Here is a 14,156-nt window from a genome sequence, read left to right on the forward strand (position 1 = left end):
GAAAATTTCCACAGAAACAAATTCCTGGCCACAAGGATAAAATAGTAACAATGTGTTCTTGCGGCTATTGAGGAATAAAATGTATTTAAAAGAAAATGCTTAATAAAGTTCAAGTGCTATACATAAAAATGAGAAAATATTAATATTGTGTTTTTCCCACTATTTGCTATCAAAAGCCTGAAATGTTAAGAAAGACCTACACAGGGGATCTTCCCTGATTTATTTCACTCTACAGTTACTGCAGAGCACAGGAAATCACTGCTATTTTGTTTGGTTTGGGTGAATATAGTGTAATTCCTTTAAAGACACCCAGAGGGTTTTAAACTTCCCAACAGAAGTAAGTGGGCTTGACTCTGTTTTGTGCAGTAGCAATGTAAGCCCACAGGATGGATGTGGGCCGGAAACACACCAGGAGCTACGTTCCATTTGGCTAAATAGGAAGGTATCATGTAGACTGTAAGTTACACCACATCCACCCACATACTTATCATCACCTTATTAAGAGAGGAACACATATTCCCAAATTATGAAACCTTACCTTGAGGTTTCTCCTGATAACATTGATTATTCTACCTTACAAATACTGAACAAGCCAAAAATATGTTCTAGTCTAGTCTTTGTTTGATCTTGATGTATACAAGATGTTTATTACATGCTTCCCCTCCTCTGATAGTGAACCATAGTATGATATTGCCATCCTGACCTGTTTGTGACAATGCTGTTGCTGCCGCTCTCCCAGTCAGCAGCAGGGTTGTTGCGCAGCAGCTTGTTCTTGCTGGTGTCCAAAGGCACCAGCAGGTAAACCATGAGGCTGGCGTAGTGGATGGCCTGGCTGAACACAGTGCTCTCCTCATTCTTCACCAGCTCATGTTGCTTCTCCTTGCTCAGGCAGGGCCATGAACGCAACTGCTCTGCTGCCAGGTCCATGGCTGTCTGCTCCTCATCTCTACCCACTGCAGGCACGGGGGCTGCATCCTGGAGAGGTCAGAAGTAAATGGATGGAGTTTGACAGAATTCTTTTTGGCATGTGACAAATACAGTGATGCCTAATTTTATTGCAAATCACAGAATGTTGACTTGCAGAGTGACTGTATTTCATAATTAAATATTACAAACACACTCAAAATAATGATAAAAATAATTTGTACTGAGAAATTATAAATTGTCTTGTTGATCACAAGTGCCACTCTAGGATCCACTGTGACTCTAATGAATTTGGAATTTTGTTGTTTTGCTAATGTAATTTAGGTCTATTGTATATGTCAATTGTTAAAAATGTCTATCACAATTTCCTAAAGCCCGATGTGACATCTCTAACTGTTTTGTTTTGTTCAAAAACCCCCAAAGATATTCAGTTTCATATCACAATGGGGAATCTTGGCCTATTTGCTTGAAATTCAATAATGAAATCATTTTCAGTCATTCCACCTTTACAGCTGTGGTGTGTCTTCAAAATAGAGGGGTTAAACAAACTTCATGTGAACTCTCACATAATATTCCTATCTTACCTTCAGCCTGGCAGTGATGCCCCCTTTGTCCGCTGGGGTGTTAAGATAAAGGGCTCGGATCTGACTCTGGACCTCGCTGTAGAAAGTAGCTTCCCAGAACTGCTGGTTGGTCCAGATGGGATGGTCCTGAATGCAGGTGTAGGCAAACTGGTTTACGCCAGCAGCCAATTTCTGTAGGCAAAATGCAGATCACAGAGTCAGGACGATGTAAAGAACCAACATTAAACAGCTGACTATGCCTTTGAGCAGAGGTTTGAGTTGTGCTGTGCTTTTTTTTCCAATTCTGCAGGATATCAGACCAATACTGCATGCTCATACAGATGTGCCAACCCACTCCTGCCCACAATGATTACACATGTAGTACTTTATTTCATTTTTAAATTCAGAGAAATTGACCGTATAATAAACTAGTTTTAGAGACTGAAAATGAGGCTTAGTCATATCGGCGAAATAAAGCAGGAGGGTACAAGTGGAAAAAAACATTGTGATTCGCATCCCTGTTTCTCTGACAGTTTATGTTGTCTCCCATAGCAACAGATAAAAAACAGATGCTGACTTGTTAAGCTTCAGTCGGCAGTGACGGTGTTACTGTCTACAGTTTGGATTTAGATTAGAATGGCACTTTTCTTTCATGTTACTGTCGTCAAAAGGAAATTTATGTGTTGACTGCACTAACAGTCTAAATAGACAGACAAACTAAATTAAAACTTTATACAGATAACCTCTTCAACCTCAGTGAGTACAAACACATGCTGCACAGCTAAACTTTGATCAAAACATCAAAACACTCAACTTTATTTTTAATTCTAGTGGAAATCCCAAAGTGTCCTTGGATACCAAATATGTCAGGCTGAATTTTGTTGGGTGTATGAAATAACAAAGATTTTACTTTGATGGAACAGTGCAACCAGGAAACATGGACTTAATATTCCACTCAGTGTAATGATACAGTCAGGCAGTGTAGAAACTTACAAACTTAAAGCTACTAAGCTTGATACCTTAAGCCCCACACAGACCAGTGATGATAGTGATAACTGCTCCTGGCCAGAGTTAACTGCCTGAAACATTTATGCTTGGTGCTGCACTACCCACTGGATCCGACTGGAGTCACAGACCACCGCCTCTTTCCTGCTCTGTCTGGATGCATTTGGAAACAGGGCTGTTGTTTTTCATTTGTGTGAACTGAAGAGTAAAGCACCTGCTGCTTGCAAAAACATCTACTAAAGGGAACATACAGTACTCAGCTAAAGGCATTAACGTTGGTCCACACTGTGTAAAGCAAATGGTAAACAAGACAGAGCAATGCTTGGGCTGAACCAGAAGCACAGAGTGCCAATAAATGACCAGCCGCAAACCATCATTCACCAACCGTCCATCTCCATGCAGAGTCTGAAGGCCACGTGTAAGGCTCAAGCCTCTTATTAGATTAGCTTCTGGCTTCAGTCCCCTGAGCCTGATGCAGCACAGTGGTTTCCATTATCACTTCAGAGTTTTCCTTTGAAGGATAAGAACTGGAAGGGTTACTGTAATTATAACAGACGGAACCAAAACAGCTCTATTCCCAGTGCAATAGTCCAGGAGCCAAGAGAGAGGAGAGCTTGGAGGACAGGGGGCGAGCAAAGAGCTAAAGCCCCTACAGCACTGTTAACATGAACATTTTAGTGTAGTCTTGTCTTGTTTCTGGTTCATAGAGAGTTAATACATCAACCTTTAGCTTTATGATTCTGATGGAGGACAAATATAGGTATAACATCTTGAAAAACAGAACCACACTGTGTTATTATACATTTGCTGATGCAGAGTCTCCTGCTGCTCTCTTTCTAATATTAGATTACAAAAATGAAACCACTTTTTCAGTAAATGTGACACTGCTGAATTCAGCAGATTTCCCCTGGGATATCATGCTGGTTAATGACAGAGGACAACAACGAACAGATATAAAAGATCCAAATCACCTAATTTCACCTATTTTTTTTTTCTAATTTACCATCTGTCTGAGTGTCAGACAGAAAGCAAAAGTCTATTACACACAAATGTAGAAAAGCATTACCAGCTAGAATCTAAGCACTACTTTACTTTGAGGTTAATACCAATTTTATTATTCTAGAGTTATATCAAGAGTCTACAGCCACGTCCACTGTACCATGGGGGGCTATGTTCAGACATAGTCACAGTGGTGACCTGAACTTAATAATTGTATCTGAATCACAGTTGTAGTTTTTCAATACCAACATGTTGTTAGTGGTCTGTTGTGGAAAAATTATGTGATCGTAATACATCATTTCTGAATTATCATTACACCTACCCTTTCCTTTCCATCTGAATCACTCCTACTAAACACAGATTTCACCTGGAATGTACAAGCGGTGTAGGCTCACAGTAGATCATAAGTCAATGTCAGGATGACATTAATGGCAGCTTGGTTAGATTAATGGTCTTCTCTTTGGAAACAAAAATTATTATACTAACTTTGCTATCAACAGAGCAAATGAACACAGTGGGAAGTAGGCCAGAGAAACACAGGATGAAATGACAAGGGCACATCTGCTGTGACGAGAAATGCTTTTAAGCGAGGCTATAATGCTACCAAACCTGCAAAGTACAGCCCTTTGGATAGTAGTGTAATACCTTTCTGTCACAGGAGCTTGTTACGCGTCTTGCAGCAGATGTTGTGTGGGTGTTTGTATATGGTTATGTAAGGTGGGGGGGGGGGGGTCTATGCACGTGCAATTTGTCTATGCTGTCTTTACACAATGTTGCTGTACTTTTTTGACTTGTCAGGTATGTGCAGGTCATTTTGACCGAGGTCAGCGCTACCTAATATGATAATACATGGAGCTGACAGAGATATCTACAAGACAGATGGTCAAGGAGGAGGACAGGGAAGGAGAGAAGAAAGCAGAGGAAAGGGAGGAGGAAGGGAAAGAAGCAAGTGAAGATGAAGGGGAAGGAGGGAGTACAGAACTATCAGACCCATCTGGCCATGTGACTAGTGAAAAGGAGGAATGCAGAGTTGAGGGAGAAAGGGTGAAGAACAGGCAGAAAAACAGGCAGAAAAGGCACTAGGGGAGACAGAGAGGAGAAAATGCAGTGCACAGGTCAAACGAATGAGGCTATCAGGATTTGGGATCTTGTTTTGAACGTTGGGACATGATCCCAAGTTTCAGAGTATGACTGACAGCAACCTCCAAACATCAGCTGGGCAGCCAAACTGCATCACACATGTCAACTGTGTCTCTCAGAGAATGAGAGATGGTGCACGTTGTCACTGAAGGGAGTGTATTCTTGCATGCAGACACTGAGCGTAGACTGCTGTATCTGATATGTCACCAGTCTTGGGGCAACAACATTATTTACAAGAGTTTTGGGAGAAATCATAACATTCCTGGATTGTAGATACAAAAACAGTCATTATTTATGGACAAGTCCTTTGTAGGAATGCATTCCTGACCTGCACACAATCCATTTCCTCATTGTTGCAGTTCTGCATGAGTCAGTGTATTGTGAGGTACACTACATGCATCCCAAAAGCATGAAAAAGCCTGCATTCAAACAAATGTATTTACAGTATTCAGTCACATAGAACAAACAGAGAAAAACATGTTAAAAGTCAGACTAATAAACAAATGCATCATGTTATCCATGGACCACAACTATGTAAAAATATGATGTACAAGTAACATAAATGTTCCAAATGAAGTAAACATAGATAAGTCAAGGGCTGGACATTTCTGAGATAAACAAGGGTCACCTAGTACGTCATTTTCCTCACCAGGACATAGTAGAGAGCAGTTTTATGGAGTTAAATCCCCCCATGGATAAACTATGGTTGAAAGAATGCTAACACTCAAGTGTTCTTGTTATGTAAGTGATAAAGAATTGTGTTTTGATTTTTCACTTGCTGTTGTATCCGATCTGTGTTTTCCCGGACAGAGGCATTCAAATGTAAGAAGAAATATCACGTAACCACAAAGGGTAGAATAACAACGGATCCAGATGTCATTAACACCTGTTCATCTCCTGATAAACGCGCTCCTCGATAGATAATGAATGCCAGAGGAACTGTCTGCAGATTAGAGAATCACAACAGAATGTAAAACCTCACCTCTAACAATGGGCCACTGTGCAAAGGTTGTGCAGTGTTTAGATGAACTTATAGGCCCAAAGAGATTTTGCAAATCAGCTCAAATTTCTTTCTACATATTAACAAATATCTATTAAACGCTGCTCCAAAAACGCCTTAGTTTGAGCAAAATATTCAAGAAGGGTCGAGCTGAGGGGAAACCACAGAAATGGGAAAGCAAAACATCTGACCATAGAATGTCGGTCAATAGCATAACTGTTCATGTCAACATATGGCAAGCAATGAAAGTAAACACTGTCTCTATCCAGCAGATTCTGGGAGCAGACAGTTGCAGCGTGTGAGGGAGCTTCCCACGTTCCCTGACCCGGAGACTTAAGGGCCATGGGGACAGTACCACTGGAAGCGTGAACACAGTGTAAGCTTGCCAAAGTCTGGCCAAAAATACCAAACAGGAACTTGGCCAATGTCTGACTCCTGAACTTGAACTACCAGTCTTTAATGTGCAGTGGCAAAACTAAGGAAAACATTTTTTTAACCTAATAGTGTGCAGTAGTGTATTTTTCATTAAAAAAAACAGACAGGCAAAAACACAGGGGACCAAGCAACAAATCTACATAGGCACCCATTGTGTTTCTACCTTTTCATCTTCATCATCGACTTCTTTAAACTTCTTCTTCAGCCATGGGAGTCTATGGCAGCCCTTAGAACTGCATGGTAAATATTTGAAATTTGGCACACTGATTGGGGACTCCCTTGATGCTTTTCACCAAGTTTCATATCTTTGCCTCAAGAACTCTAGCACCACCAACAAGTCAAAGTTGGAGATGCGTTCACACATGTAACTTTTGAATTGTATGCTCGATTTTGAGGGACAATTGGATACCTTGAATCAGGCCTCATGTCATGTCATGCCTGTGACATCATCAATTTCTGCTTGATTTTGATATTGGATTTTATGTAAAAGTGTTTTTTTGCTACCCCTTGGACAAACTTTGTCCAATATTCACTAGAAATTGGCACAGATGATCTTCACACTGACCTCACAAAAGTTATCACATGGATTTTTGATTTTCAAAAGCCAGTTGAGATCATACTCTTTGGGTGCTCAGATGGACGCAAGTGTATTTGCTATTTAAACAATTTGGATGCAGGACAGGAAAATGACAACTTTGTGGTCTGAAACTAGCAAAGACAGTTGTGTTGCGCTTTGCGCCTGGTGTGAAATAGGGCCCAGAGCCTCCATCATCCCTAAGTACTAGCCATACCCCAACCTCAACAAAAATGGATGGAGGTAGTTTGATCCAGGATCCAGTTAAAATTGCAGATGCAGGATTTTTTTTAAATCGCTTTCCTTACGCTGTGAGATAGGACATTTTATGACACTTTACATGACACTAAATAATATATAGCTCATGATACAATTTGGTGCAGATCCAGATAATAATTAGACATGTACTATTGTTTGGCTTTAGTAGAGTTATGTGCGCTACTGTGGACCATTCTAGTTTTTGTTTTTGTGTTCACTGTTAACTTGTCTATATTCTGTGAAAAAACCCAATGAAAAGATTTAGATTTTAAAAAAGATATGGGAAGCCAGGCCCAACTACTCTCACTGTCTTTTCAGTGACTTTCATGGTCTTGTCTGGTCAGAGTAATGACTGGTTGATCATTTATAGAACACGTAGCTACTGTAAAGTACAGCACAAGCAAGTGTTTTAAGACTATGCTAGCAATCCCAGACAGGTCAATACAGAAGGCTAAGATGAAATGGTACATTTTGTATATTTTAAAGGTTTGTTAAACAACTGCCTGCTATCTGCTATATGTTATTTATGCTTCAGTGTCGGGGAATATTCTGTTCTTTAAAAAAAAATGAAAGCTTGCCATTCACGTTGTCAAACTTATAAGGCCAGATTTTATAATGCTAAAATTTGCAGATGAAAAGAAAAGTTGCTTTAACATGTCCAGAAACATGTGAAACAGGGTATGATGGATCAATTCTGGGATGCCAGGATCATCCATGCCTCTCAGTCCACACCCGTAATGACAGCTGCTGGGATGCTACATTACCAAGCATTGTTTTTCTCACATTTCTACTGCATGATCCTTGCACCACTAAACCAGAGATTACAAATAATTTTGGCAGATTCTCTCCTGATCTCACTTTACTTTTCACCCTTTGGGTGAGGCAGAGCTCAAGCTCATCCCAAATTCCAATCATCTGTAAATAACAGGGAAAATCTGTTGCATTTGTGAAATATACTTTCTTCTCATGAATTGCCAGTGCCAGACAACAAATCATTGATATTCTTCTTTCCGAAATAGCAGGAAATTACTCCATTGTGTAATAACTGTGAATTACGATAAATAGATATTCTTTTAAAACAGAACATTAACCAGCATGCAACAAGCTACGAAACATCGACCTAATTGATTAATTTTCTGTGCTGGTGGCCTTGATGAGAAAGAAGCAAAACAACATATACAGCTTATCTAAGAGAGTTACATCAGCCCGGGGCATGTGAACTGGATGAGTCATCTGGTGGTGGAGAGCGAGCCAGGTCCCAGTCCAGCCCATCGGGGTATGGCACTGGTGCCCAACAAAAAGCCAATGCGGACAGTTGTGTCTGTCCCCATAGCAACGAGCAAGCTGTGGGGACATAGTTGTGGTGAGTATGACAGCTACCATGTGTTGATAATGTGGTTTGGAAACCATTCGCCTTGACTGGTCCTATGGAAGTTTTAACATGCAGCTCTGTGCATGTAAACGCTCTGGGATCAGCAAAGGTCAAAAAGCTGAGAAAGCTCCCTCTGGCTATTCCCTGCCCTACAACCTTCTCTATAGTGCAAAGGATTCATGCAAACATTTTTTACAAGGATCCCTTACATTTGTTTGACTTGGGAAGTACTGAGACATTTTATAGTTGAAAAATAAAGTTCATACGACAGTATTGAATGGAGACACAGTATCTAAATGGCTTCAATTGTATCTTACATTTTGGCTGTGATGTACCCCAATACAGAAATAACTGTAATAAGCTAATACCAGTTAATGTACCAACACACCCAATGTAGTCTAGATCAATTGTTAACACAATGTACAATAGTTAGATATCAATGTATAATAAGACATACTGTTCATTAAACCTGCTGTTGTTGTTTACTTCTGGAAAAAAAACAAGTTAAACAGAAAAGTGTCCACAGTGAGGTCTGCAGACAGTTTTAAATGTGGACATGGACTTCAAGGCAGACAGCTGTAGCTGCTTGGAGTAGAGGCCCAAAGTTACTGGTGCCTGCTGACAATTATCCTAACTTTGGTAACTTGGGCATTTTCTTGGGAAAGTTACATTGCTTGTTGAGTTTTCAAGGGTAATTTGTCAATGTTTTGAGCACCTCAAAAAAGAAATGAAATCATCTCAAATTATTGGTGGTGACAGTATATTCAGTGGCTCAAACTGCAGTATGTGTATGGCAAGGAACGCCTGGTGTTGCATGAGAAAAAAAATGAGTCAGAAAGTGGTCTCAGACCTTTGGATCCCACTGTATATATGCATTTTTGCGTTTGTTGGTTGTAGTGATCCTTTAGATGGGACACTGAGTAGAAAACACATTATATACTTGACAGAGCCATACTTTGTATGCATAATAATGAAAATAAGAGGAATAAAAGCATTACGTTGAACTCACATACATCCTTCTTTTCAATTAATTTCCTTACCCTATAAAAGGCTGTTGACAGGGGCAGCAGTGCAGCAGCCATTGTGTACTCTTCTGAGCTGGAGCAGTCCTGTAGGCCAAACAACAGGGGAGAAGTGAGAGCAGGGCAGGACACAGCAGGATACATGTTACACAGCTCTGTGAACACTGTTTCACTGGAGCCCCAAAACAAGTGGCACTGGTTTCCAACAGAGAGGTCACACCCAGCAGAATCAGCTTTGGTAACAGCTTTTATTGCTTGAACACTGGATCTCTTTGAAATGAAAAGTTATAAGAAAAAACTGTATGTTAGAGGAGTGATCTGGGGAAAACACTGGAGGGGGCAAAGAATTTTCAACAAACTCAACTTCCTGTTATATAAAGATACTGTCTTGTTAAATGTCAGGGTGATGCTCAAAAAAAGGTCTGCAAAAACTTCTCACTCTGCTTTGCTCGACTATTAGGACATATGCTTTCAATAGCCTTATATAATCCCTGCCATGACACAATTGTCAGAGTGTTCCAGTCTTCAATTTATTGGTAATTTTATGTTTTGCATTCCTGAACTAGATTGCCATACAAGTCTCATTCAAGAGAATCACAAGATGTTGCATAAAATCCACTCACTTTGGCCATAAAATGCTTTGTCCATTTATCAAACAGCCACGACTGGCCAGAAAACAAATTTAATTCTCTTTTTTATTTTGTTTTTCAAATCAGGGAATAGTTGAAAATATTCCCTCTTTGACATTTACACACCATGCCAAAGTGTCTTTGTATTTGGGATTGTTTCAGGTCAAGGAGGCGGTGCTTAATAGTGCTCTCAATAGAATGTATTAAGATGTAGAGTACATTAAGAGGCTTTAAGCGGAGGACTTAGGGGCCCAAACTAAACTTTTCCTACAGAGATCACAGAGAATGATGTGAACAGGAGCAATGAGAGAGGGACGCGAGTTGGACTTCAAAGTACTTAATTCACAGGAAATTGGTACTTATCTCTGGTAAGCTTTGTTGGGATTTATTTGTCAAACTCTGTAAATGAGAAAGGTCAGAGGAAACATGATTTAGGACCATGTACAAACAACAGAACTGATTCTGACATGGTGCCGCACCTCATAACCCTCAGTGGGACCTCACTGCCAGAAAATATGTTTATCACAAGCATTTTCTTTCTCCTTCTTCAGTTTTTTTTTCTTTTAATGAAGTGTCTTTTTTAATATCACATGAAAATACATAGAGAAATTAAAGGTCATGACAGTGTTTCTTAAAAGTACGCAACGTACTATCAGTCTTTAGTTTTGGTGGGAGAGATAGAGAGAAGAATGCTGCACTTTCCGATAGTGGTCTGCAATGGGGGCCTCTATTCCCGCCATTCCTCCAGAAAAAAAAAAAAAAAAAAAACACACACACACACACACACACACACACACACACACACACACACACACACACACACACACACACAAGAATGTAGAGAGGGGAGAAAATGCAAAACACAAGTTCCGCAGCCACACATGAAAGTCTGGCCCCCTGTCGACTAAGCAGCATACTTTCTGTTTTATTTTTCTTGTCGCTTGTGTTTTTCTTTGCAGTTATTTGGGCTGCGGTAAAATGTTCCAGCTTGGAGCCGGACCAAAGCATTGTTTACCAGCATCCTTAACAATGCTGCAGGTCACAGGAGTTCATGGTCCCCAGTCAAAATAGAACAACAAGTGGAAATGCACAGGCATAAAAGTGTGAATATCTAACAAACCAGCCTTATTCCAGTGTAAAGAGTGATGTTCAGTAATGCAAGTCACCAGTTTGTTGGAACAGAAACATTTTTTGCGGTAAAAAGGCTGCATGCTTTTGATGAAGAAAACGTCACAAGCTTTGCCTGAAGGCTGCTTTGTTATTTCTTGTATAAAGTGGCATCAGGTTAGGTTAAGCACTTATTATCACCTACAAACCTCCACCTTAATCTCCTGTTAGCAGACAGAGAGGCTAAGTGACAGCTCAAAAGCTTTGCAGGTCAACTAACAAAGCAAACAGATAAGAAATGAAATCTACAGCAGGAGATTAGACTGAATGAGCAGTGAAAGAAGTAGAGCAGAGCTCTTGGTAGCCTATCAGCATCACATGAGGGACTTCACAAGGGTAAGAGTATTATATTTAGGACTCGATCATTGTCATAGAGCTGAACAGATCCACATAGTGCAGGGTCGGGAAAAATAGCTTATATGGGATTTTAAAAATGGAGGCATAGGAGGGTTTTGTGTATCCCCACATTTGTTTGCGAGGACACCCTGCTGTCTTCCTTTCCTCCTATTATTTATTGCAGTGTACTATTTTTCCCCTCATTCTTGAAGCTATGATAGCTGTGGTGACTAACACAGCGATTCTGGGTGAGACACGTATACAGCGAGCGAAAACAAGAAGCTTGAGCATGTGACACAAACGCTAGAGGATGTGAACAAACAGCAGCTTCCTGTATGTTTCATAGACGTTAGCACTTTCCAGGAAAGCTGTGAGAAGAACTGACTTATGGCATGCTTTTATGAGACTTTAGAGGTTACGGATATACAAAAAATGTTTACCTTACAGGCTATTGCTGTTAATTACAGCTTGAATCATTAAAAGGACGAGGAATAAGCAACATAGTTGACCTCTGTGCTGTCAAGATGAGCAACAAACAGAAATTCCATAGTGAAAGCATGAAATCTGATTAACGTAGATGTTTACCTGGCCATACTGGTGGACATCCTAGAGAAACAGTTATCTGAACATGGGAATGATGCCCAGTGCAGATTCCCAGTGACCATGTTACGTAAGGCAGTCCAACAAGGCCATGAAGGCAGACAGGGGCCATGTTCTCACAGCAAGAGACTAATTTATGATCCAAATAATGTAAAAATGTAATGAAGTCATCTACTGACTATTAAAGGAGATGTTCAAAGTGATTAAACAACAGCAGGCAGCCTTTAGGCTCCAGGAGGGACAGTGGAACGGGGAGCAGAGACTCAGTTGGTATGGGCTCCAGTTTATCCAACCTCAGCAGTCTGCAATTCAGGCTGAACAGTCAGATAAAATGTCGCATAGTGCTCGTACTTTTCCAACATCTGTGTGTAACGCACGTTCTTGCACACTGTTCCACATCAGATGGTCAAGCTCAGAATCATGCGGAACTCATGGACTCCATGCCGTTGCAGCCACTTCCCATGGACCTCCCGCCCTATTCTCCTCTCACAGTAAACTGCCATTTGGAGTGTGTTTTTGAGCACCATCATGAGGCCCTTGGCCATGAGAGAGCAGCGCACAGAGGGCTCATAATCCTATCTGACAGGAAATGGTTGGGATGCCAGGATACATCCACAGCAGGGCTCATTCCCCCACATGGCTTGCGCAACGTTTACTTCTAAAAGCTGGAGCACGGATGAGTGCACGCACACACACAGAGACACACAGGCACAAAGAGACACACAGACACAGAGACACATAGACACACAGACACATAGACACACAGACACATAGACACAGACACAGACACAGACACAGACACACACACACACACACACACACACACAAACAAACAAACAAACAAATGTGCAATTAACTCAAATTCCTTAATGAGGGTTGTTACAGTGTGTGATTCATGGCAGAGAAATGGCACAGATGAGGACCGCAACAGATGTTTAAACAGAAAAATAGGTCACTGAAAACTTTCGGACAATGTCAACTCACTCCAGAGAATATTTCAACATTGCTTTTTGAATTAGGAAAAAAACATGAAGTCTGAAAAAGGTTAATTAAAAAAAAAAAAAGGGTACAGTACCACCTGATTCTAATGTCCTAACCTTTGACATGTTGCACATACCATGTCCTGTGGCTAGGCTCCCCTGCGAACCTTTCAAAGGAAAACTCTGATTAAAACCAGACAAGAGAGCTGTCACTTAACGTGAACTTGACTGAAATGATAAATGTTGTAATTGGAATCATAGTGATGTCATTCCTGATCAATGTGTCACATCAAAATTAATGCCAGAAATCCTAATGAGGCATCATGCTGTCATTGTATAAAGGGCAAGCAACATTTTTTACAGAATAGGTCACTGTCGGTCTGTTAGGCAATGAAATAGCTCTTACACACGTAGACACACACGTACACACACCCACACACAACATCTGACCGTGGTGCGCTCTACCTAATATAATTTTGGGGTTCTTACGTGGCTGGGCGTTGAAAGAGCAAAGTGAAGAATATGAAAGTAATTACTGGCCCAGCAATTTACTATTTATATTCCTTTCACAGCTAGTCTGAGACAAATCACTCACAAATCATCTGAGACCGAGAAATAAAATCCAGGAACAAATGCTTGGCTTCCATCTTTAAGTAAGAGAAGAAACGACAAACAATGCACAATCCAGTCTAAAAACCAAAGAGGAGGCCATGAGAGAAAAGCTGACTCTATCTTATCCCATGTTGGAGTTAACAACACTCCATATCAAGTCCCCTCTCCATGTGTGAAATTATTATTAATTATCATTACACATACCCCCCTGGTTCTAACAAAAGCCAACACATCCGAATCTCATTTCAATACAAAAAAATGCACTGGCTATATATTTAAAGCCTTCACGAAAGAGGTCATGCAAGGGAGATGGTAGCTTTTCAACAAATGCACATCATTGATAAACTACTGTCAAAACAGAGTTAATCCCTGCTCTTGGAAATGAAGACAGTGAAACACTGAGCAGCATAAAAGGGATGATGCAACAAGCTTTCCTTTTCACGTCTTCCTGCATGTGTAAAAAGGCATACATAACTACATTTGCGAATTGGTAGCTTTTTCATGCAGACATTCTATTAGCCAATGAGCAAAGAGCAAATG

At 40.5% G+C, this 14,156-nt stretch overlaps 1 protein-coding gene across 3 annotated transcripts in view; it reads right to left on the minus strand.

The window, feature by feature from the left end:
• sbf2 (SET binding factor 2) overlaps positions 1-14,156 on the minus strand; it is a 100,132-nt gene that overhangs the window by 25,760 nt on the left and 60,216 nt on the right. For all 3 annotated transcript variants that reach the window (XM_071488486.1, XM_071488485.1, XM_071488484.1), the window contains 3 exons: positions 9,311-9,379; positions 1,509-1,679; positions 704-975 (listed from right to left, as the gene is read on the minus strand). In XM_071488486.1, the coding sequence (XP_071344587.1) occupies positions 704-975; positions 1,509-1,679; positions 9,311-9,379 (512 nt within the window). The remainder of the gene's footprint in view (positions 1-703; positions 976-1,508; positions 1,680-9,310; positions 9,380-14,156) is intronic.

This window comes from Trachinotus anak, unplaced genomic scaffold, assembly GCF_046630095.1.
Source record: "Trachinotus anak isolate AG129_WGS33_773 ecotype Australia unplaced genomic scaffold, CSIRO_AGI_Tana_v1 ptg000011l, whole genome shotgun sequence".
NCBI lineage: Eukaryota > Metazoa > Chordata > Actinopteri > Carangiformes > Carangidae > Trachinotus > Trachinotus anak.